The sequence below is a fragment of the Salmo salar genome, chromosome ssa12 (assembly GCF_905237065.1).
Source record: "Salmo salar chromosome ssa12, Ssal_v3.1, whole genome shotgun sequence".
Taxonomy (NCBI): Eukaryota; Metazoa; Chordata; class Actinopteri; order Salmoniformes; family Salmonidae; genus Salmo; species Salmo salar.
In genome coordinates, this window is record NC_059453.1 from 70,822,873 (window position 1) to 70,846,045 (window position 23,173).

The 23,173-nt window shown below is 43.1% G+C and overlaps 1 protein-coding gene across 2 annotated transcripts in view; it reads left to right on the top strand.

Annotated features, from left to right (window-relative positions):
- The window catches only part of iffo2b (intermediate filament family orphan 2b), a 44,078-nt gene that overhangs the window by 16,445 nt on the left and 4,460 nt on the right, over positions 1-23,173 (top strand). For both annotated transcript variants that reach the window (XM_014133596.2, XM_014133597.2), the window contains exons 2-5: positions 13,807-13,867; positions 20,971-21,066; positions 22,406-22,576; positions 22,933-23,084. In XM_014133596.2, coding sequence (XP_013989071.1) covers positions 13,807-13,867; positions 20,971-21,066; positions 22,406-22,576; positions 22,933-23,084 — 480 coding nt within the window. The remainder of the gene's footprint in view (positions 1-13,806; positions 13,868-20,970; positions 21,067-22,405; positions 22,577-22,932; positions 23,085-23,173) is intronic.

Sequence of the window (23,173 nt, forward strand, 5' to 3'; positions counted from 1 at the left end):
TTTCTCTTGTCTATATCCAGTTTCTAATGATACATGATGATTCCCCAAATATAAGCATATTTCTGCTGTATGTATGCACACCTTTTCCCACTGTTGTGGTCTGCAATATGTAATCTAGATCTGCTGTTCAGCTAGAACTTTCCCTGTACACAGCAGTCAGTCTGTCCCAGACTGCACCGCATCCTGGCACTCAGCCCCTGCTGATAGCCCCTCTTTCTACCCCCTGCTGATACACAGGCAGACTCATTTCTGAGAGCACACAGCTCCTTCTCACTCTCACACTCTCTCTCACTCTCTCTCTCTCACTCTCGTCAACATAGTGATATCAGACTGTTATCAAGGTCAGGATGTCACAGGTATCTACTGTATGTCATTAGAAGCTCTCAGTTATCCTCAGTAGAGTTGATGTTAAGCTGCTTCATTTCATGAGAGGCTGCAGGCTAACAGTAAGGTCAACGATAAGAGCGCATTGGTGTGAAGGAGACAACAAGGAACTGTGGTGTCTCCATATTGATTCTGGGGGAAACTCTGGGTGGGTAGTCACGTGATGGAATCGTTCTTCCTCATTTGCCTCTGTGTCTGCTTTTTCAGTGAGTGCACCATGTTCCTGATTATTCATGGCCATCGATATAGCTGAGAGCAGTGGCACACTGCCATGTATGAAAGTGCAGGAATGCACCTGTCTCTTCTAACCACTGTTAACCGCTATAGCAGGAAGCTATGGACTAGCCTAGCGGATAGGGACATTCAGTGGTAGACCCACATCAGGAGGGGCATTCTACTGCTGTACAATGGATGTACAGAGGACTTGGGTCTCTATCTGTGCATGTTAGTGAAACAGACACTGTATACAGACACAGTCTATCTCTGCTGTATTTCAAGATCTTATTAACACCGAAGAAACATTCTCTTGGTTGACAGCTAAGGAGCTACCAGACTTAGTACACAAAGAGACAGCCTCAATCACTTCCACACCCTGGGCTTAGGGTAGAATAGCCTTTTTGTGATGGTGTGCTGGCGATTAGGGACCGATATGGGTCAGCATATTTTGTCTCGTTATGGGTGAGTGAGCTCAGACAGGGATATTAGAGCTATCTCTTACATATTCCATTCCATTATCCCAGGCTAGACATATCTGTCTTAGAGACACAGTAACACTTAAGATACACTTAATGCAGTGGGATGGAGAGCACATGAACCTTCAGTGGCAGCGTTTTCATTATGTCTATTTAAGTGGCTCACCATGCAAGGGCTGGTCATCATGGTGATGTAGACATGATTTCTGTAGCGCTCTCCCAAACAGAGAGATAGACAGTGGGATGAAAAGCCAGACTACACATGTACTGTACGCAATGATTATCTATTATATGTTTTATTATTGGTGCCTTGCTCTTTAGTAATCATTCAGATATAGTTTGCTGTAAGTTCTAATTTTGTGGGCAGGCACTGAGGTGCCACCAACCTCTCTTGTGAACCATTCTAAACTACCATTCAATTTATTGACAGTCTTTCATCTTATCTCTAAGTGATCTTTGTAACCTACTGTATATTGAATTAGGACGCTGTTGGTTTTGACCTACTGTACCTTTTTAAGCCAGGGGATAAACAACCATGATGGATCATGTTGAGAGTGAGGGGAATTGAAAGCGGGATGATAATGGGGGGAAGCTGACTTCCTGTAAAAACAGCTGTCATGCTTTCATGGGACTTCTGATTTATTAGACACTTTGTACTTAGATGATAAAAGGGATGTGCCATGGGGTATTTACACAGGGATAATGGAATGCAGATACATGGCTTTCCCGTGGTTTATACTGTACACACCCAGATTTAAGGAGGATTTGTGCCAAAGGTCTTCTCTAATGAGTCTATCCACCCAAACCAGGCCTGAGCATGCCATGAGTGTGTCTCAGTGATGACATAACATATATCTTTTTTTAATTTGACCTTTATTTTAACTAGGCAAGTAAGTTAAGAACAAGTTCTTATTTACAATGATGGCCTAAAAGTATATTTCATAATACTCCCCAAATTCCCCTCTCATTTGTTAAATGGAAAATCCCATTGAAATGCACCATTATTAAATTAAGACAGCATTTCAAAAATACATGCTAATTTTCCACCATGAACTATGTTTGACTTTTTCAACTCTTGCTTTCATGCAGATTAATGGCCCTCTATATCTCTTGAGTCAATAGCCAGGAGAGGACAGCCAATATGTTGGGCTCCAATGTGGCCATGCAGGAAGTGAGATCTATATAGTGGAAACATCAGTACAGAGCAGGAGTGTGCTCAATTGTACTCAACTGAGGTTGGGTGGGTGGGCTGCAGGGTGAGTTGGTTTTGCAGACCTCAGTAAAAAAAAAAAAGATTTTCTGTCACATTACCCTCAAGCCCCTCATAAATAACCCATGGCATCAACGTGCTGGAAATGTTGAAGGACTTTCCTGGGATGAAAGTAACATTTAACTTGTTTTTTATTGGATAAATGAAATGCCACAATCTTTGGTGTACGATACAGTGAAATGGCCAGCCTGTGACTGTGAGGGAGAGACAGAGACATCACACAAAACTGCTAAACCAGTTGTAGAAAACCATATGTTCCTTATGGATTGTAGAAGAGAAAAACAATCATCTATTCTGTGTGCCTTGTAGAAGTCTATTATTATTCAGCATCTCTCTGTGAGTGAGCGTTACAGCAGTGGGTCTCAACCTTGTGGCCCAGCCTTAGAATCCGCAGACTCAGGAGAAAAACAAAGCGTTAGGTGTGGATGCTTTGTAACATAAACTGATGCAAGATGCAGGAGACTATGGTGTTTTCAAAATGGCAGCCAGTGCCAATGTGACAAGTCCCTGCACACCCATATGTAACGTCTTTACCTGTTTAGATAAAATGTCAGCAGCCTAAAATTGTTACTGTTAATTAAAAACGATTACCTGCCCTATAGAGCAGTTTTTCCTCCGAGGCTGTTCTTTGATCACATCTGTCACACCAGTGCCCTGTATTGTATGTGAGATGACCTGTCTGGCAGGCACATGAGGCAGTGAACCAGAGCTCTGCCAGTCTTCTCACTGGGTGTGTCCCCGTGGAAGAGCCAATAGACAGACAGTATACACCCTTGGGGGCAAAGAAGGGCCGTCATGGCTGGCTGTGTGGCTTAGTGATTAGATAATGTGTTTACACAGTGCAGAAACTGCAGACAAGCCTAGCACACACTGCTATTGTGTGGATAGTTGAGTGGTGTGTGGTGATGCATGGTGTTGGCCAGGAAAGGCCATGGGATTAGGACTGTTACAATGTGGCTCCAACCCATCCGGCACTACACCCTCTCCAGGGTATGTCCTATGGTGTCTATACAATGTATTTTGTTGAGCTAGACTTTGATGAATTCAAAGTTACACTTTGTGGGTTCATCAGCAAATAGCTGACGGAATCAGAGGAAGGCCCTAAAAATGGTCAAGGCCCTAAAAATTGTCAGACTCCAGCTACCCTAGTCATGGACTGTTCTCTCTGCTACCGCATGGCAAGCGGTACCAGAGCGCCAAGTCTAGGTCCAAAAGGCTTCTTAACAGCTTCTACACTTAAGCCATAAGACTCCTGAACAGCTAATCAAAGGGCTACCCAGACCCCTCTTTTACGCTGCTGCTACTCTCTGTTTATTATCTATGCATATTCACTTTAACTCTACCTACATGTACATATTACCTTGACTAACCGGTTCCCCCGCACATTGACTCTGTACCGGTAGCACATGTATATAGCCTCGCTATTGTTATTTTACTGCTTCTCTGTTAGTTAAGGGCTTGTAAGTAAGCATTTCACTGTATTCAGCGAATGTGACAAATACAATTTGATTTGAATTATGTAAGATCACTATTTACTACAGACTACCAAGGCCCTTCTCTGTATCCTTAATGTACCCAGAGCCTGTTGTCAAAACCTGCCTTTTAATGGTTTCTTAGTGCTGGGATGCATGGAAAAGGGAGTTTCATTATACTAGGATTTAGAATACATATATCAGCGTCCTGGATTTTTCTTAATGATGATTCCCTGGCATTGCTTATAGGAAAATACCACTCACAAAGTATATATTGGTATTTGTTTCATTAATCCACTGTTGATACAGTCCCAAAATGGTTTGCATGTCCGCAATCATGTTTTCAAGATATAGCACTTTCAAAATACAGAAAGTGTTGCAGTGTGAATCGTTTTGCAAAACTCATTATACTGTGACACTATCTGTATTTTGAAAGTTAAATTCCTTTAAGCCCAGTGTGTTTGATCTGGTTTCAAGTAGAGGTCAACCAATTAATCGGAATGGACGATTAATTAGGGCCGATTTCAAGTTCTCATAACAATCGGTAATCTGCATTTTTGGACGCCGATTATGGCCTATTACATTGCACTCCACGAGGAGACTGCGTGGCAGGCTGACTACCTGTTACGTGAGTGCAGCAAGGAGCCAAGGTAAGTTGCTAGCATTAAACTTATCTTTATAAAAAACAATCAATCTTAACATAATCACTAGTTATCTACACAGGTTGATGATATTACTAGTTTATCTAGCTTGTCCTACGTTGCATATAATCGATGCGGTGCCTGTTAATTTATCATCGAATCACAGCCTACTTCGCCAAACGGATGATGCTTTAACAAGCGCAGTCGCTAAAAAAGCACTGTCGTTGCACCAATGTCTACCTAACCATAAACATCAATGCCTTTCTTGCCTGCTAACATGAATTTCTTTTAACTAGGGAAATTGTGTCACTTCTCTTGCGTTCAGTGCAAGCAGAGTCAGGGTATATGCAGCAGTTTGGGCCGCCTGGCTCGTTGCGAACTGTGTGAAGACCATTTCTTCCTAACAAAGACCGTAATTAATTTGCCAGAATTGTACATAATTGACATAACATTAAAGGTTGTGCAATGTAACAGTATTTCACTGAAAGAATAAACATTTTGTTTTCGAAATTATAGTTTCCGGATTTGACCATATTAATGACCTAACTCTCGTATTTCTGTGTGTTATTATATTATAATTAAGTCTATGATTTGATAGAGCAGTCTGACTGAGCGGTGGTAGGCAGCAGCAGGCTCATAAGCATTCATTCATCAGCACTTTCCTGCGTTTGCCAGCAGCTCTTCGCTGTGCTTCAAGCATTGCGCTGTTATGACTTCTAGCCTGTCAACTCCCGAGATTAGGCTGGCAATACTATAGTGCCTATAAGAACATCCAATAGTAAAAAGGTATATGAAATACTAATGGTATAGATAGAAAAAGTCCTATAATTCCAATAATAACTACAACCTAAAACTTCTTACCTGGGAATATTGAAGACTCATGTTAAAACGAACCACCAGCTTTCATATGTTCTGAACAAGGAACTTAAACATTAGCTTTTTTACATGGCACATGTTGCACTTTTACTTTCTTCTCCAACACTTTTGTTTTTGCATTATTTAAACCAAATTGAACATGTTTCATTATTTATTTGAGACTAAATAGATTTTATAGTTAAAATAAAAGTTCATTCAGTGTTGTTGTAATTGTCATTATTACAAATATATATATTTATATAAAAATCGTACAATTTAATCGGTATCGGCTTTTTTTGGTCCTCCAATAATCAGTATTGGTATCGGCGTTGAAGAATCAGTCGGTCGACCTCTAGTTTCAAGCCGGTAACTACATGCAACTGAATCCTCAGATACAAGTAGCAAGCTACAGTTGCTGCCTGTCCCCATTTTAAGGAGCAATAATACCCTGCGTGTAAAGACAATACATTCATCAAACTCACAGCTTATATTTTCCTATATGTACATCCTCCTCCCCTCAATGTTAAACCTCTAATCCAGTCCCCTCTATAGTCGCATAAATAAGCACTATACTGTCTGTGCCTTTTACAGCTACACAGGCACGAACGAACGAACACGCATGCACACACACACAACTTTAGCCTGGGGCTTAAGACAGGCATGATGGGGACACACACACGCATAGCATGCTGCTCTACAGTTTTTAGCATCTTAGAAATACAGAAAATGTGTACATTTTTGTGGACATAAGGTAATTTAGAGTCATGTCAGGCTTCACCCTCCTAGCCGCTTGTCCTTTTCAATGTGATTGATATGTGTGTAGTGAACATTGGAGGTTCAAGCTGGTTCAGCGGGATCTATTTGAAGTGTAGTATTTATGGCTGTGGTCTTCCTCCCCAGTAAGGGTCGGCAGCAGAGGAATCTGCTGAGTCATACAATACTTACAGCGCCATTCAGAACTCAACCACTTCTCACTCGACCAGTATTGAACCATGTACATATCTAACCCAGTTTTCCAATGAGGATCAATATGCATTCACGATATACAATACTGCACCAAATCACCATCAGTATTGATCTGATTGTTTTTTCAGTTATTTTATTGCAATATGTATTATTGTATCTGAGCTGATGCTCTCTATAATTCTGGAGTAGTTTATGGACTGGAAATGTCAGGTTGTATAAAACATTAAGAAGAAATCAATACAGTGGGTGCTCCTCTCTTTTATCACAATACTTATGTTAGTTTCTCATTCAGAATAATACATTCTGCTACTCCCAGCAGGCCAATGAAATGGTACCCTGGGGACAAATACCATCACATAGCAACCCTCATGTTTTTAGTTTTGGCTGTGACTGTGGCCTGTCTGAGAGAGGAGTGCTATATTTAAGACTGAGTGTGGAACAGGTCACCAGCATTTATTGAATGACGACCCCACCAGCTGTTTATAGGCTAAAGTGTACACTACATGGTGGCATAAGGCATGATGGTACAGTAGTTCTGTGTATCAGATGTATGCAGCCAGTGGCATGGTCTCCCTGGACACGAGAAGGCTACAAGGAGAAGGGTGATGGGAGGGGAGGAGGGGGATGGAGTCGAGCAGGGAATGAGATCAGGGCAAATCGAATGAGGTCTGACCTTGAGGGGTTATTGGCTATTCAGCACAAGCAGACCCCCACCCTCCACCCAGCCTGCAGCCTCTAGGGGGAGACTCTGCCGACCGAACAACCGGCCATATGCCTGCTGCTCTACCCACACCACCACTGCTCATTAGTACCCTACTCTGTGAAAATGATAGATCACAGGGCCAGCCCGATGACATACAATCAATGACCCCCTCAGATATATCTTCATCTCCCAACAGACAGCCTCTGACTCAAACAACCAACTCACCTTTTTTCAGGATTTTCCGTCTTAACCCCTGTGTCAAAGCCCTCTGCACCCCACCTTCTGCCCTCCCTGCGAGCGCCCCGCCCGCTCCTTTTGTTGAGATGAATCTATGCAGGAGGTAAGTTATGGCTGAAGCCCCTTCAATGCGATAGATATAATTGCATGGAGAGGATGTGGGATGCTGTCACAGAGCGGGCGATATACTGTACAGAGACATGGATGGAGCTCCATAGGATTAATCACATACAGTACGTGTGTGTTCTGGCCTTGGTGGCTGGTGTGATTTATCCGTGTTGTCACCAGGTTCATCCTGGTCCTGTCTGTGTCAGGGAGGATGATGAAAGGCCTATTATTCCTTGATGATACAGACATATTGATCCTTCAACACTAACACCTCTCATATGGGCAGTATTGATGATAATTATGGTGATCTATTGCTAACAGTGGTCAATAATGACAAATTATGAAACAATGCGCAGTTGTTTATCAGACTTTCAATCTATATATATATATATATATATATATATATATATATATATATATAAGAATAATTTTGTGTTGATTTGATATTGTAATTGATTCTGTAGTTTCTACCATTGTCCCCCAACCATTCCAACACCATGTCCTTTGAGAAGCCTGAGGAAAGGACAACCAGCCAATGTCCCTGCATCAGCAAAAAATGTACTGTTTTACATGACATTCATGAATGAGACACATGGAATGCACTGTAATCCCAGAACTGTATGTACATGAAAATAGAGTCCTTGTCGATGTGGAAGACTTATTTCTCAGAGTGAATGGTTAACCACATAATTGTGGTTTACAGGGTGGAGTGTGACTTAGAGGTGATTCACTGAGAACAGATGCATGAATGGTCTGTGCCTGTGTACTGTTCTCAGTGATGATGAGAGGCCCGAGCTTTACTGGAAAAAGGATGACCAGTAACTTGGATCTGGCCTTATAAAGATGTTACTTGGGGAATGAATGAGTTGGCAAAGAGCACCTTATCCCTTGGGCATTTTTCCTTCATCGATGCAGAGCAGCCATCATAGATCTGACCATGTAACTTTGTTACTCCAATACCTGAAAATTGAAAATGTCTAGACTTAACGACAACAACTTCTATGCACCCTAAAAATCTAATTTTTAAATAATAAAAAACCCACTAAAAACAAGAATATATCATCAGATGGAGAAACCGTGCTTGCTGGGTAATGGTTATGATTCCATGTGTCCTCAGGCAGAGTGATGAATAAAGGTTTAGACAGCTCGCGTGCAAATGAAGCTGCCTAGGCACACCACCCTGGGCGAGAGTGTACGTTGGCAGGTCTTGTCTTGCTGGAATTCTATTGTTCTGTAGAACCTCAGTCTCGGTCTGCACTGACCTGCATTATTTTAGGCTCGTTTAGAACCATTCTACAGTGTCAGACATTTTTGGGGGGGAATTTTTTTTCTGATTGGTTATTCAAATGAAATTGTTTATGTAGCCTTTACATTGTTATACATCAGATGTGAGTAGGAATACATATTCATAAATCATGTCTGTAGATATCAACGTATGAGTCCAGACTGTCCTCTGGTTGTTACAGCAGCCTGACTGGAGAACAGGCATCTGGTCTTACACAGACAGATGTCTATGGGATGACAGTCAGGCTAATAGTCTCCTGCTGTCTTTGTCCTTGTAAGGAGACTCCAGGTCGTTTCACAGACTCCAGCTGAAGGCAAAACTCATCCAACAGTCCTTTTGGAGCGGGGTTATGGCAGAAGACAGAATACCTCTCCCATGTTGTAGTGTCTGTCCTCTCTGTTTGGAAGAGTTATGGTAGAATGTTTATTTGGATGCCTTAGTTTCCACTCAGTGCAGATCTAATGACTACTGTGATTCAGGGAATCTTTCCATAACCTGGAAGTGATGGAGCAACTCTGCCACAGGACCATTTCCTCTGTTGCTTGGCAGAGATGGAATGAATCTGAATGGAGAACACAGATTTATGTTGGAGACTCCAGTTTCCCACAGTGTGAAGGAAATGACATAGTGCCCGTCCGGGAAGTGGCACACTACTGTACCTAAATTGTAAGTGACGCAGAGCACATGCAGATGCTGTGACAGACTGTTTTCCTCTGTCTGCCGCGGGAGGATGTGATGCAGTTGTGAACTCCAATGACCTTTGGAGTCCTACCGTGGCAGGCAGGGTGTTTGGACACAGTAAAGTAGCAGTGCCAGTGTCTTAAGAACAACACTTCAATCACAGTGTGAGCTGGAGACCGCCCAGCTAGGGCTACTTCTCTCAAGCTAATTAGACCGTGTCGACAACATTCAGTGGCTCCTGAAAAGCAACAAATCTAGGTTTTTTTAGATAGAAGTAGGCCTACGCTCTAGTGACATATTTTGTTTATGCTACATTCAACGGTGAATTCGAGAAATTGCTTTTAGAGCAAAAGATGAGATCTGAAAGATGTCTTGAACTCTGTGGTAGAATGATTGTTACTTGAGTATGTTTGTCTCTGGTCCTGTTGCTATGTTGAGGGCATGGCCCGAAAAAAATGTGCCAGCATTTCTGTGGTGTTTTGTTCACCTCCCCCATCCCCATTGGTTAGATAGCCCATAAAGTGGTTTAGAGTCACACTGGGGTAAAACGCACGTTCATTGGCAATTTCAACCTGTTATGCCCCATTTTAAATCGTGACGTATTTCATTACGCTGGAAGTCAACTTCATGCAATCACGTTCCGCTACTGGATGGAGAGCATAGGACAGTTTCACAAGACAAGATGGAGGAGAGCCTAGTCTCTCGTCAGAAATCGCATTTATTTTTGGGAGATTGAAAATTTGAGCTTTTCAATTCAAGACAGGGGAAACATGTTTCAGTTGATAATAAAACATGTTTCATTTAGTTACTTTTTCCTCAACTTGATTCTATAACTTTCTAGCAAATCAAGCTATCTGGCAAAATGTGTAGAATTGCAGGAAATTAGCTGTAAAACTGCAACAAAATTTAACTTAGGGGCCCCCAAGAGCCAGCCCTTGTCTTTAACTTCATGTGTGGACCCTCGAGCCACTGCGGCCCCTCGTGATTAGTTCAGATTTGTTGTGGCCCCCACCCCCATCAAAGTGGCCCATCCCTGGTTTATACAAATATTAACTCTGAAGGTTTTCTTGAGTAACAATATTCCTTTTCTGGCTGTTAAATATTTTCAATTACTTGTTCCAATGATATTAATCTCTTTAGAGGTCACATACGTTGACATTACTTTCCAGGTTCTTGCCCAAGCTGTAGGATGTGCTTAGTTCTTCCCCTTGTGTGATGTGGATGGAAGGAATGTTTATTCTGTTGATGTTAGCTTCTGAATTCCATGGAATGATGAGGCTCTGGTAGATGCCTTTTTAAAGACATGTGCCGGGTACTTTGTCGACTAAGAAAGTATTTTTTTAAACCTCCCGCTTTGGGCTGGACTTGTCTATGTGTAGTTCATACAGTGTATTCAGACCCCTTCACTTTTTCCACATTTTGTTACATTACAGACTTATTTTAAAATGGATTAAATTACTTTCCTCCTCATCTATCAATCTATACACAATACCCCATAATAACAAAGCGAAAACAGGTTTTTAGATGTTTTTGCAAATTTAGTCAAAATAAAAAACCATAATACCTTATTTACATAAGTATTCAGACACTTTGCTATGAGACTGGAAATTGAGCTCAGGTGCATCCTGTTAACATTGATCATCCTTGAGATGTTTCTACAACTTGGAGTCCATCTGTGGTAAATTTAATTGATTGGATATGATTTCCAGAGTGGCGCAGCGGTCTAAGGCATTGCATCTCAGTGAAAGGGGAGTCACTACAGACTCTGGTTCGATTCCAGGCTGTATCACATCCGGCCGTGATTGGGAGTCCCATAGGGCGACGAACAATTGGCCCAGCGTCATCCGGTTTTGGGTTTGGCCGGGGTAGGCCGTCATTGTAAACGGGAATTTGTTCTTAACTGACTTGCCTAGTTAAATAAATTAAAAAATCAATTTGGAAAGTCACACACCTGTCTATATAAGGTCACATAGTTGACAGTGCATGTCAGAGCAAAAACCAAGCATGAGGTTGAAGGAATTGTCCATAGAGCTCCAAGACAGGATTGTGTCGAGGCACAGATCTTGGGAAGGGTAACAAAAAATGTTTGCAGCATTGAAGTTCCCCAAGAACACAGTGGCCTCCATCATTCTTAAAATGGAAGAAGTTTGGAACCACCAAGACTCTTCCTAGAGCTGGCTGCCTGGCCAAACTGAGTAATCGGGGGAGAAGGGCCTTGGTCAGGGAGGTGACCAAGAACCCGATGGTTACTCTGACAGAGCTCCAGAGTTCTTCTGTGGAGATGGGAGAACCTTCCAGAAGGACAACCATCTCTGCAGCACTCCACCAATCAGGCCTTTATGGTAGTGGACAGACAGAAGCCACTCAGTAAAAGGCACATGACACCCCACTTTGAGTTTGCCAGATGGCACCTAAAGGAATCTCAGACCATGAGAAACAAGATTCTCTCGGCCTGAATGCCAAGCGTCACGTCTGGAGGGGACGTGACAAGGACTGGAAGACTAGTCAGGATCGAGGGAACGATGAGCGGAGCAAAGTACAGAGAGACCCTTGATGAAAACCTGCTCCAGAGCGCTCAGGACATCAGACTGGAGGGAGAGGTTCACCTTCCAACAGGACAATGACCCTAAGCACACAGCTTAGACAACGCAGGAGTGGCTTCGGGACAAGTCTCTGAATATCCTTGAGTGGCCCAGCCAGAGCCCGAACTTGAACCTGATCGAACATCCCTGGAGAGACCTGAAAATAGCTGTGCAGCGACGCTCCCCATCCAACCTGACAGAGCTTTAGAAGATCTGCAGAGAAGAATGGGAGAAACTCCCCAAATATAGCTGTGCCAAGCTTGTAGCATCATACCTAAGAAGACTTGAGGCTGTAATTGCTGCCAAAGGTGCTTCAACAAAGTACCTAGTAAAGGGTCTGAATACTTATGTAAATGTAATTTTTTTTTTTTAATACATTTCCAAAAACCTGTTTTTGCTTTGTCATTTTGGGGCATTGTGTGTAGATTGATGAAGGAAAAAAAACGACTTTAATCCATTTTACAAAAAGGCTGTAATGTAACAAAATGTGGAAAAAGTCAAGGTGTCTGAATACTTTCCAAATGCATTGCATATGCATAATCTATGGGTAGAATTATTGATTTAACCTCAATTAGCCTCAATCTCTAGTATGAAAGCGACCATTTTCTTGAAGTTGTGCTGCGCTATTTTCCCTACAGTTCTAGCCAATGAGCTTCAGCCCCTTGCATTTGAGTGAGTGAGACGTGGTACACATAAACTGCATGACCAAAAGTATGTAGACACCTGCTCATCAAACATCTCATTCCAAAATCATGGGCATTAATATGGAGTTGGTCCCCCCTTTGCTGCTATAACAGCCTCCACACTTCTGGGAAGGTTTTTCACTAGATGTCGGACCATTGCTGCAGGGACTTGCTTCCATTCAGCCATGAGCGTTAGTGAGGTCGGGCACTGATGTTGGGCGATTAGGCCTGGCTCGCAGTCGGCGTTCTAATTCATCCCAAAGTGTTCGGTGGGATTGAGGTCAGGGCTCTATGCAGGCCGGTCAAGTTCTTCCACACTGATATCAACAAACTATTTAATGTCTTGCTGAAATAGGAAAGGACCTTCCCCAAACTGTTGCCACAAAGTTGGAAGCACAGAATTGTCAAGAATGTCATTTGATGCTATAGCATTAAGATTTCCCTTCATTGGAACTAAGGGGCCTATCCCAAACCATTAAACAGCCCCAGACCATTATTCCTCCTCCACCAAACTTTACAGTTGGCACTATGCATTCGGGAAGGTAGAGTTCTCCTGGCATCCGCGAAACCCAGATTAATCCATCGGACTTCCAGATGGTGAAGTGTGATTCATCACTCCAGAGAACATGTTTCCACTGCTCCAGAGTCCAATGGTGGCGAGCTTTACACCACTCCAGCCGTCCCTTGGCATTGCACATGGTGATCTTAGGCTTGTGTGTTGCAGTTCTTGTGCTGATGTTGCTTCCAGAGGCAGTTTGGAACTCTGTAGTGAGTGTTGCAGCCGAGGACAGACGGTCCCGTTCTGTGAGCTTGTGTGCCCTACCACTTTGCGGCTGAGCCGTTGTTGCTCCTAGACGTTTCCACGTACAGTTGACTGGGGCAGCTCTAGCAGGGCAGAAATTTGTCAAACTGGCTTGTTGGAAAGGTGGTATCCTATGACGGTACAATGTTGAAAGTCACTGAGCTCTACTGCCAATGTTTGTCTATGGAGATTGCATGGCTGTGTGCTGGATTTAATACACCTATCAGCAACGGGTGTTGCGGAAATGGTTGGATCCATTAATTTAAAGGGCTGTCCACATACTTTTGTATATATAGTGTATGTCTTTACTATCTGTGACTCTTCACACTAATAGAACTAAAATATACTTCAAAGGTCTATAAGATGTGTATATATTACAATACTCATGTATAAGCATAGTCATGTAAATGCAGGTAACTGACCATCCGTGTGTTCTGTGTTGTAGATGGGAAGAGGAGCTGAACAGACGAGAGCATATGGAGTCCATGGTGGAATCCATGCAGGAGGTTAGTAGACATTAACCATCAATTCACTTTCACCATTACATCAATTTACCTTCACCATTACAACAATTCACCACCATTACATCAACTTACCATTAACCTGTTGAGGACAGACGTTCCGCTAGCGGAACCCCATTCCGCCTGCCGAACCCCTAGCCAACAGCCTATGGCATCGCACGGCGCAAAATACAAAACCAACTAAAATACCACAATTCAATTTTCTCAAACAATCAACTATTTTACACCATTTTAAAGATAAGACTCTCGTTAATCTAACCAAATTGTCCGATTTCAAAAAGGCTTTACAGCGAAAGCAAAACATTAGATTATGTTAGGAGAGTACATAGACACAAATAATCACACAGCCATTTTCCAAGCAAGCATATATGTCACATAAACCCAAACCACAGCTAAATGCAGCACTAACCTTTGATGATCTTCATCAGATGACACTCCTAGGACATTATGTTATACAATACATGCATGTTTTGTTCAATCAAGTTCATATTTATATCAAAAACCAGCTTTTTACATTAGCATGTGATGTTCAGAACTACCATACCCACCGAAAACTTCCGGTGAATTTACTAAATTACTCATGATAAACGTTCACAAAAAGCATAACAATTATTTTAAGAATTATAGATACAGAACTCCTTTATGCAATCGCGGTGTCAGATTTTAAAATAGCTTTTCGGCAAAGCACATTTTGCAATATTCTGAGTACATAGCTCGGCCATCACGGCTAGCTATTTTGACAGCCATCAAGTTTGGGGCTCACTAAACTCAGAATTACTATTAGAAAAATTGGATTACCTTTGCTGTTCTTCGTCAGAATGCACTCCCAGGACTTCTACTTCAACAACAAATGTTGTTTTGGTTCCAAATAATCCATAGTTATATTCAAATAGCTCCGTTTTGTTCGTGCGTTCAGGTCACTATCCGAAGGGTGACGCGCAAGCGCATTTCGTGACAAAACATTTCAAAATATTCCATTACCGTACTTCGAAGCATGTCAAACGCTGTTTAAAATCAATTTTTATGCTATTTTTCTCGTAAAATAGCGATAATATTCCAACCGGGCAACGTTGTATTCATTCAAAGGCTGAAAGAATAAAATGGAGTAGTCTCGTGAATGCGCATCTCAGTCTCACTGTCCCCAGGCTGACCACTTACAAATTCTGCTGCTGTTCTTTGCCCAGAGACAGCAGACACCCCATTCCACTTTCTGGCGGCTTTAGAGAGCCAATGGAAGCCTTAGAAAATGTCACGTTACAGCACAGATGCTGTATTTTCGATAGAGATGCAACAGAAGGACAACAAATTGACAGACAGGGCACTTCCTGTATGGAATCTTCTCAGGTTTTGGCCTGCCATATGAGTTCTGTTATACTCAGACACCATTCAAACAGTTTTAGAAACTTTTGTGTTTTCTATCCAAATCTACTAATTATATGCATATTCTAGTTTCTGGGCAGGAGTAGTAACCAGATTAAATCGGGTACGTTTTTTTATCCGGCCGTGAAAATACTGCCCCCTATCCCAAAGAAGTTTTAAGTCAAGTCACCTTCACTATTACATCAATTCACTCTAATCTCAACATCCAATTCTACTTTATTCCTAGCTACAGTATAGTGCCTCTCAAGGGGTCATTGTCATAAAGACGACAGAGACACATAAAGCCTATAGGTGCTTGAAAATATATATTTCCTGCTGAATTACTTACCTGTGCCCATCCTTCCTTTCTTATGGTCTTTTTACCCATAATGTCCTTGGGCAGGTTTCTGTCAACTGAATTGGGCCAGAGACAGTTACCTAGCTAGGGAGATGTCAGAAAATAACCTATAAAAGAGCCTGGATAGCTCACATAGCAGACCTGAATGTCACTGTCTCACCACTATTCCCTGTGTCTCTGTAGATAAAACACATTAGTTCCTATCGTCACGTCAGTGGATAAGATGGCGCCGGAGAACAAGGTTGACGTTTTGCGTATTCCTAACCAATTGTGGGTCTTTTTTTTTTGGGTTGCTTTGTGTTTGTAACATTTCTTTACTTGTTTTGTACTTAATGTTACTGCTACCGTCTCTTATGACCGAAAATGACTTCTGGGAATCAGAATTGCAATTACTCACAACGGACGAATCCTTTTTTTTCCTTTAACAAGACCGACGAGCCCGACATGAATGATATACTGCTTTCCTGTGAACAGGCCCAGTTCCCTGTCATTTGCATGAAGAGAAGGCAGAGAGAAGGGGCCAGAGGGCGGGCTGCCTTCTGAGAATTCGTAGGCGATCGAATAAACCCCCACTTCCTTCCATTCTGTTAGCAAACGTGCAATCTTTGGAAAATAAAATCGATGACCTTCGCGGAAGATTAAACCACCAACGGGACATTCAAAACTGTAATATCTTATGTTTCACAGAGTCGTGGCTGAACAACGACATTATCAATATACAGCTAGCTGGTTATATGCTGTATCGGCAGGACAGAACAGCGGCGTCTGTTAAAACAAGGGGCGGCGGACTATGTATTTTTGTAAATAACAGCTGGTTCACGATATCTAAGGAAGTCTCGAGGTTTTGCTCACCTGAAGTAGAGTATCTCATGACAAGGTCCTAGTAGCCGGGGACTTTAATGCAGTGAAACTTAAATCTGTCTTCCAAATTTCTATCAGCATGTTAAATGTGCAACCAGAGAGAAAATAAACTCTGGACCACCTTTACTCCACACACAGAGACACATACAAAGCTCTCCCTCTCCCTCCATTTGATAAATCTGACCATAATTCAATCCTCCTGATTCCTGCTTACAAGCAAAAACTAAAGCTGGAAGCCCCAGTGACTCGATCAATAAAAAAAGTGGTCAGATGAAGCAGATGCTAAGCTACAGGACTGGTTTGCTAGCACAGACTGGAATATGTTCCGGGATTAATCCGATAGCATTGAGGAGTACACCACATCAGTCATTGGCTTCATCAATAAGTGCATCGATGACGTCGTCCCCACAGTGACCATACGTACATACCAGAAGCCATGGATTATAGGCAACATCTGCACTGAGCTAAACTGCCTCTTGAGCTGCCGCTTTCAAGGAGCGGGACTCTAACCCGGAAGCTTATAAGAAATCCCGCTATGCCCTCTGACGAACCATAAAACAGTAAAGCATCAATACAGGACTAAGAATCGAATCATACTCCACTGGCTCTGACGCTTGTTGGTCACATCAGTGGATAAGATGGCGCCGGAGAACAAGGCTGACGTTTTGCGTATTCCTAACCCTGTCCAAGTCGGATGTGGCAGGGCTGGCAAACCATTACAGACTACAAAGGGAAACACAGCCGAGAGCTGCCCAGTGACACAAGCCAACCAGACGAGCTAAACTACTTCTATGCTCGCTTCGAGGCAAATAACACTGAAACATGCATGAAAGCACCAGCTGTACCAGAAGACTGTGTGATCACGCTCTCCGCAGCCGATGTGAGTAAGACCTTTAAACAGGTCAACATTCACAAGGCTGCAGGGCCAGACGGATTACCAGGACGTGTATTGCGAGCATACGTTGACCAACTGGCAAGTGTCTTCACTGACATTTTCAACCTCTCCCTGTCCGAGTCTGTAATACCAACATGTTTTAAGTACACCACCACCATTGTCCCTGTGCCCAAGAACACTAAGGTAACCTGCCTAAATGACTACTGACCCGTAGCACTCACGTCTGTAGCCATGAAGTGCTTTGAAAGGCTGGTCATGGCTCACATCAACACCATTATCCCAGAAACTCTAGACCCACTTCAATTTGCATACCACTCTAACAGATCCACAGATGATGCAATCTCTATTGCACTCCACATTGCCCTTTCCCACCTGGACAAAAGGAACACCTATGTGAGAATGTTATTCATTGACTACAGCTCAGCGTTCCATACCATAGTGCCCTTAATGCTCATCAATAAGCTAAGGACCCTGGGACTAAACACCTCCCTCTGCAACTGGATCCTGGACTTCCTGACGGGCCGATCCCAGGTGGTAAAGGTAGGTAACAACACATCCGCCACGCTGATCCTCAACACGGGCCCCTCAGGGGTGCGTGCTCAGTCCCCTCCTGTACTCCTTGTTCACTCATGACTGCACGGCCAAGCACGACTCCAACACCATCATTACGTTTGCCGATGACACAACAGTGGTAGGCCTGATCACCGACAAAGACGAGGCAGCCTATACGGAGGAGGTCAGAGACCTGGCCATGTGGTGCCAGGACAACCACCTCTCCCTCAACGTGATCAAGACAAAGGAGATGATTGTGGACTACAGGAAAAAGAGGACCGAGCACGCCCCCATTCTCATCGACAGGGCTGTAGTGGAGCAGGTTGAGAGCTTCAAGTTCCTTGGTGCCCACATCACCAACAAACTAACATAGTCCAAGCAAACCAAGACAGTCGTGAAGAGGGTATGACAAAACCTATTCCCCCTCAGGAGACTTTAAAGATGTGACATGGGTCCTCAGATCCTCAAAAGGTTCTACTGCTGCACCATCGAGAGCATCCTGACTGGTTGCATCACTGCCTGGTATGGCAACTGCTCGGCCTCCAACCGCAAGACACTACAGAGGGTAGTGCGAATGGCCCAGTACATCACTGGGGCCAAGCTTCCTGCCATCCAGGACCTCTGCACCAGGTGGTGTCAAAGGAAGGCCCTAAGAATTGTCAAAGATTCCAGCCACCCTAGTCATAGACTGTTTCCTCTGCTACCCCCCCTTTTACACCGCTGCTACTCTGTTGTTATCATCTATGCATAGTCACTTTAATAACTCTACCTACATGTACATATTACCTCAACCCACCGGTGCCCCCTCACATTGACTCTGTACCGGTACCCCCCTGTGTATAGTCTCGCTATTGTTATTTTACTGCTGCTCTTTATTTACTTGTTACTTTTATTTCTTATTCTTACTCATATTTGTTTTCAACTGCATTGTTGGTTCGGGGCTCGAAAGTAAGCATTTCACTGTAAGGTATAGCAACCTGTTGTATTCGGTGCATGTGACTAATACAATTTGAGTTTATAGTATCATGGCCAAAGGCAGGCACTATGCTCCCTACGCCACACCTCTGCAGGTGCTAGTATAGTAGCAACCCCATCTTTCTGCACAACCATCGAGGACACATCGATCAACGGCAGCATCTGTGTTTGTGTTGGATTATGGCTCAGCAGAATGCTGGAAGTGAAAATAATTCCCTGGGGGGCTCTTACCTCTCTGAGCTCACACAGGCAGATGTTGTTTAGCATGGAAGTGAAACAGGAAATCTGCTCTCTGATAGTCATTTGATAAAGGATATCAGTTGATTATTTAGTGTGATTTACTCTGTATGTAGTCCCCCTCGGCATCTACTGTAATGTCCTTAATCCATCTTTATCACTTACAATTATTCCACTGAATAATATACAAATATAGATTGGGGCCATATTCAATATCTTGCTGTCTCGAATATGGTAAATAAGAATGTGTGTTTTTGCTGCTTGTGTTTTGAGTGGATGTGCTTGGGGCATGTGTTTGAATTGTGTAAATACTTGTTTTTCAACCACTCCACAAATTTCTTGTTAACAAACTATAGTTTTGGCAAGTTGGTTAGGACATCTACGTTGTGCATGACACAAGTAATTTTTCCAACAATTGTTTACAGACAGATTATTTCACTTATAATTCACTGTATCACAGTTCCAGTAGGTCAGAAGTTTACATACACTAAGTTGACTGTGCCTTTAAACAGCTTGGAATATTCCAGAAAATGATGTCATGGCTTTAGAAGCTTCTGATAGGCTAATTGACATCATTTGAGTCAATTGCAGGTGTACCTGTGGATGTATTTCAAGGCCTGTCTTCAAACTCAGTGCCTCTTTGCTTGACATCATGGGAAATCAAAAGAAATCAGCCAAGACCTCAGAAAAAATATTGTAGACCTCCACAAGTCTGGTTCATCCTTGGGAGCAATTTCCAAAAGCCTGAAGGTACCACGTTCATTTGTACAAACAATAGTACGCACGTATGAACACCATGGGACCACGCAGCCATCATACCGCTCAGGAAGGAGACACGTTCTGTCTCCTAGAGATGAACGTACTTTGGTGTGAAAAGTGTAAATCAATCCCAGAACAACAGCAAAGGACCTTGTGAAGATGCTGGAGGAAACGGGTACGAGTCCTATATCAACATAAGCTGAAAGGCCACTCAGCAAGGAAGAAGCCACTGCTCCAAAACCGCCATAAAAGACCAGACTACGGTTTGCAACTGCACATGGGGACAAAGATCGTACCTTTTGGAGAAATGTCCTCTGGTCTGATGAAACAAAAATGGAACTGTTTGGCCATAATGACCATTGTTATGTTTGGAGGAAAAAGGGGGAGGCTTGCAAGGCGAAGAACACCATCCCAATCGTGAAGCACGGGGGTGGCAGCATCATGTTGTCGGGGTGCTTTGCTGCAAGAGGGACTGGTGCACTTCACAAAATAGATGGCATCATGAAGTTAAAGCTTGGTCGCAAATGGGTCTTCCAAATGGACAATGACCCCAAGCATAATTCCAAAGTTGTGGCAAACTGGCTTAAGGACAACAAAGTCAAGGTATTGGAGTGGCCATCACAAAGCCCTGACCTCAATCCTATAGAAAATGTGTAGGCAGAACTGAAAAATCGTGTGCGAGCAAGGAGGCCTACAAACCTGACTCAGTTACACCAGCTCTGTCAGGAGGAATGGGCCAAAATTCACTCAACGTATTGTGGGAAGCTTGTGGAAAGCTACTCAAAACATTTTACCCAGGTTAAACAATTTAAAGGCAATGTTGCCAAGTACTAATTGAGTGTATGTACACTTCTGACCCACTGGGAATGTGGTGAAAGAAATAAAAGCTGAAATAAATAATTCTCTCTATTATTCTGACATTTCACATTCTTAAAATAAAGTGGTGATCCTAACTGACCTAGGACGGGGAATTTTTACTTGGATTAAATGTCAGGAATTGTGAAAAACTGAGTTTAAATGTATTTGGCTAAGGTGTATGTAAACTTTTGACTTCGTGTGTGTGTGTGTGTGTGTGTGTGTGTGTGTGTTCAGAGTGCTCAGGAGTCAGAGGAGATCCAGGATGAACTGAATGAGAAGGTGGACAGGCTGAAGGCTGAGCTGGTGGTCTTTAAGAGTCTCATGAGCGATGTAAGTATAACATACACACCTTCCCTTCACACTCCACTGCAGCACTGTCACAGACTGACAGATACCACAGTCATATTCCTGCTCAAATGATGCAAATTATATTCTCAACAATACAACAGCATTGGTTGTATTGACAGTAGTATTGTTCTTTATAGGTGGTGATAGATGTTGTCAGTCATACTGTAGAGGTCCTTAGGGCTTCATTCATCATACTGAACACTCAGAGACTGGGCTCCAGGACAGGCTAGCAGATTCACACCCCTCCTTATTTTGATTTTTACCCAGCAGTGGAAACATATTCTGCCGCAATTGCAAGAAGGCCTTTCAGGCAGGTATTCATTGAATGCTCCGATAACAAGTGTTCATAAACACACAGTAGATCAGCAGGACCTTACGCTATATCTGCGTAGCACCTTATTTTTGCCATGGAGCTTGCCTCTAGTGTAATATATTGTAGCTGGCCAAGCCTTAGCTTTCATTTGGTCAGGAATGAATAAACAAAATTAGCAAGGAGTCGTTTGGATTTCCGTTGAAACCATTCTAGCTTGGCTCCCTCTCTTATTTACTTCTGTGTTTAACTGGCCATGTCAGTTAGTGGCATTATGGGTAATAGCAGCTGCCTCCTCATGACACACATCTGTAGTCAGAGAAGGATATATGCAGTACATATGAGGCAACACACAGTGTGACCTGATAGACCTCCAGGGTAGTGAATAAACACTGATTTGGGACGTGTCCTTTGAATAGGTGTACTTTGTCGTTGCTCACTATTAAGGGCGGTCGACGTCTGAGTTCCCAATATGTCAGGAGGGATCTGGATATGAAAGTAAGAGATACCTCTATTCCTGCCTTCCCACTTCCCTTCACCCTAGAATCAAAATACTAGCGTTTCCCTTACTACACTACTGTGAGTGTTGTAGACAGTGAAGTATAGAATTGCTTGGTCATAACTAGCATATTAGAGTAATTGCAAGTTATTGAGTGGCAAAAAGAAGCATGAGATGTAGCAGTGATCAAATTCACCTTGGAGTGTAGGATGTTTCCTTTGGACCTTCACAGAGATGTTGAATGATGTGTTATTGACCCAGACTGACTGGATGTGGGTTTCTGCTGGGTCTGCAATCTAACCACAGTGTATTCAATTGACTTTAATACTGCTGCAAATGGTCAGTCACAGATACCCACTCATGAATGAACTCAGCATGTAACTTATGTTATTCATATCAGTCCTATAGCTTTGAAATGCCTTTAGACATTTGTTGAGTACAGTAAGTGGAGGTCTTGGGTGGATGATTCACTGCTTCACAGCCAACAACAGACACCTCTCCTTCCTCTCCAGCAAATGTCTGACCTGGACTCTAAGATCCAGGAGAAAGCCATGCGAGTGGACATGGACATCTGCCGGCGCATCGACATCACCGCCAAACTGTGTGACGTGGCTCAGCAGCGCAACTCAGAGGACATGTCCAAGATGTTCAACGTCAGCCCGGCCAGGTCGCTCCCAGAGAGGGTGTGTATCTATCTGTATGTTAGGCCTCAGTCTGCAACAGCTAACAGTGTACAGCTGCTACACTCTCTTCTATATAGGCAGACACACACAGCCACACAAACAATGCTCATTGACCCTTTCACCATACCCATACACACAGTCGCTGCTCAGTGGTGAACTGAAGCTTTGACTTTCCATTGCGCCGACATTACTGGCCAAAGCCAAAATATGAATCCAGCCAGAATCAGACCAGAGGCTTTTTAGGTGGTGCATGGTACTGCCTAAATGATTAATATCAGAATAGACAAATTGCCCAAAATTCTGTCCTGCATTGATGCACTGAGTGAGTAACCTGGTTGGGGGTATGTGTGTTACAGGGTGCCATGGCGTGCTGCAGGAAGAAGGAGCGCAGGCCTGTGTCTGATGAGGACAGCTCTGAGATGGATGCAGACCCCAGCACCAGTACCTCAGAGGAGGAGGAGGTCCCTCTTAACATCACTGATGAAATGAAACGAATGCTCAACCAACTGTGAGTCAGCCTTCACAAGCACACTCATTACAGCTATCCAGAAAGACGAGCTGGCTTCGTTATGACCCCCTCCACACGTGCGCACACAC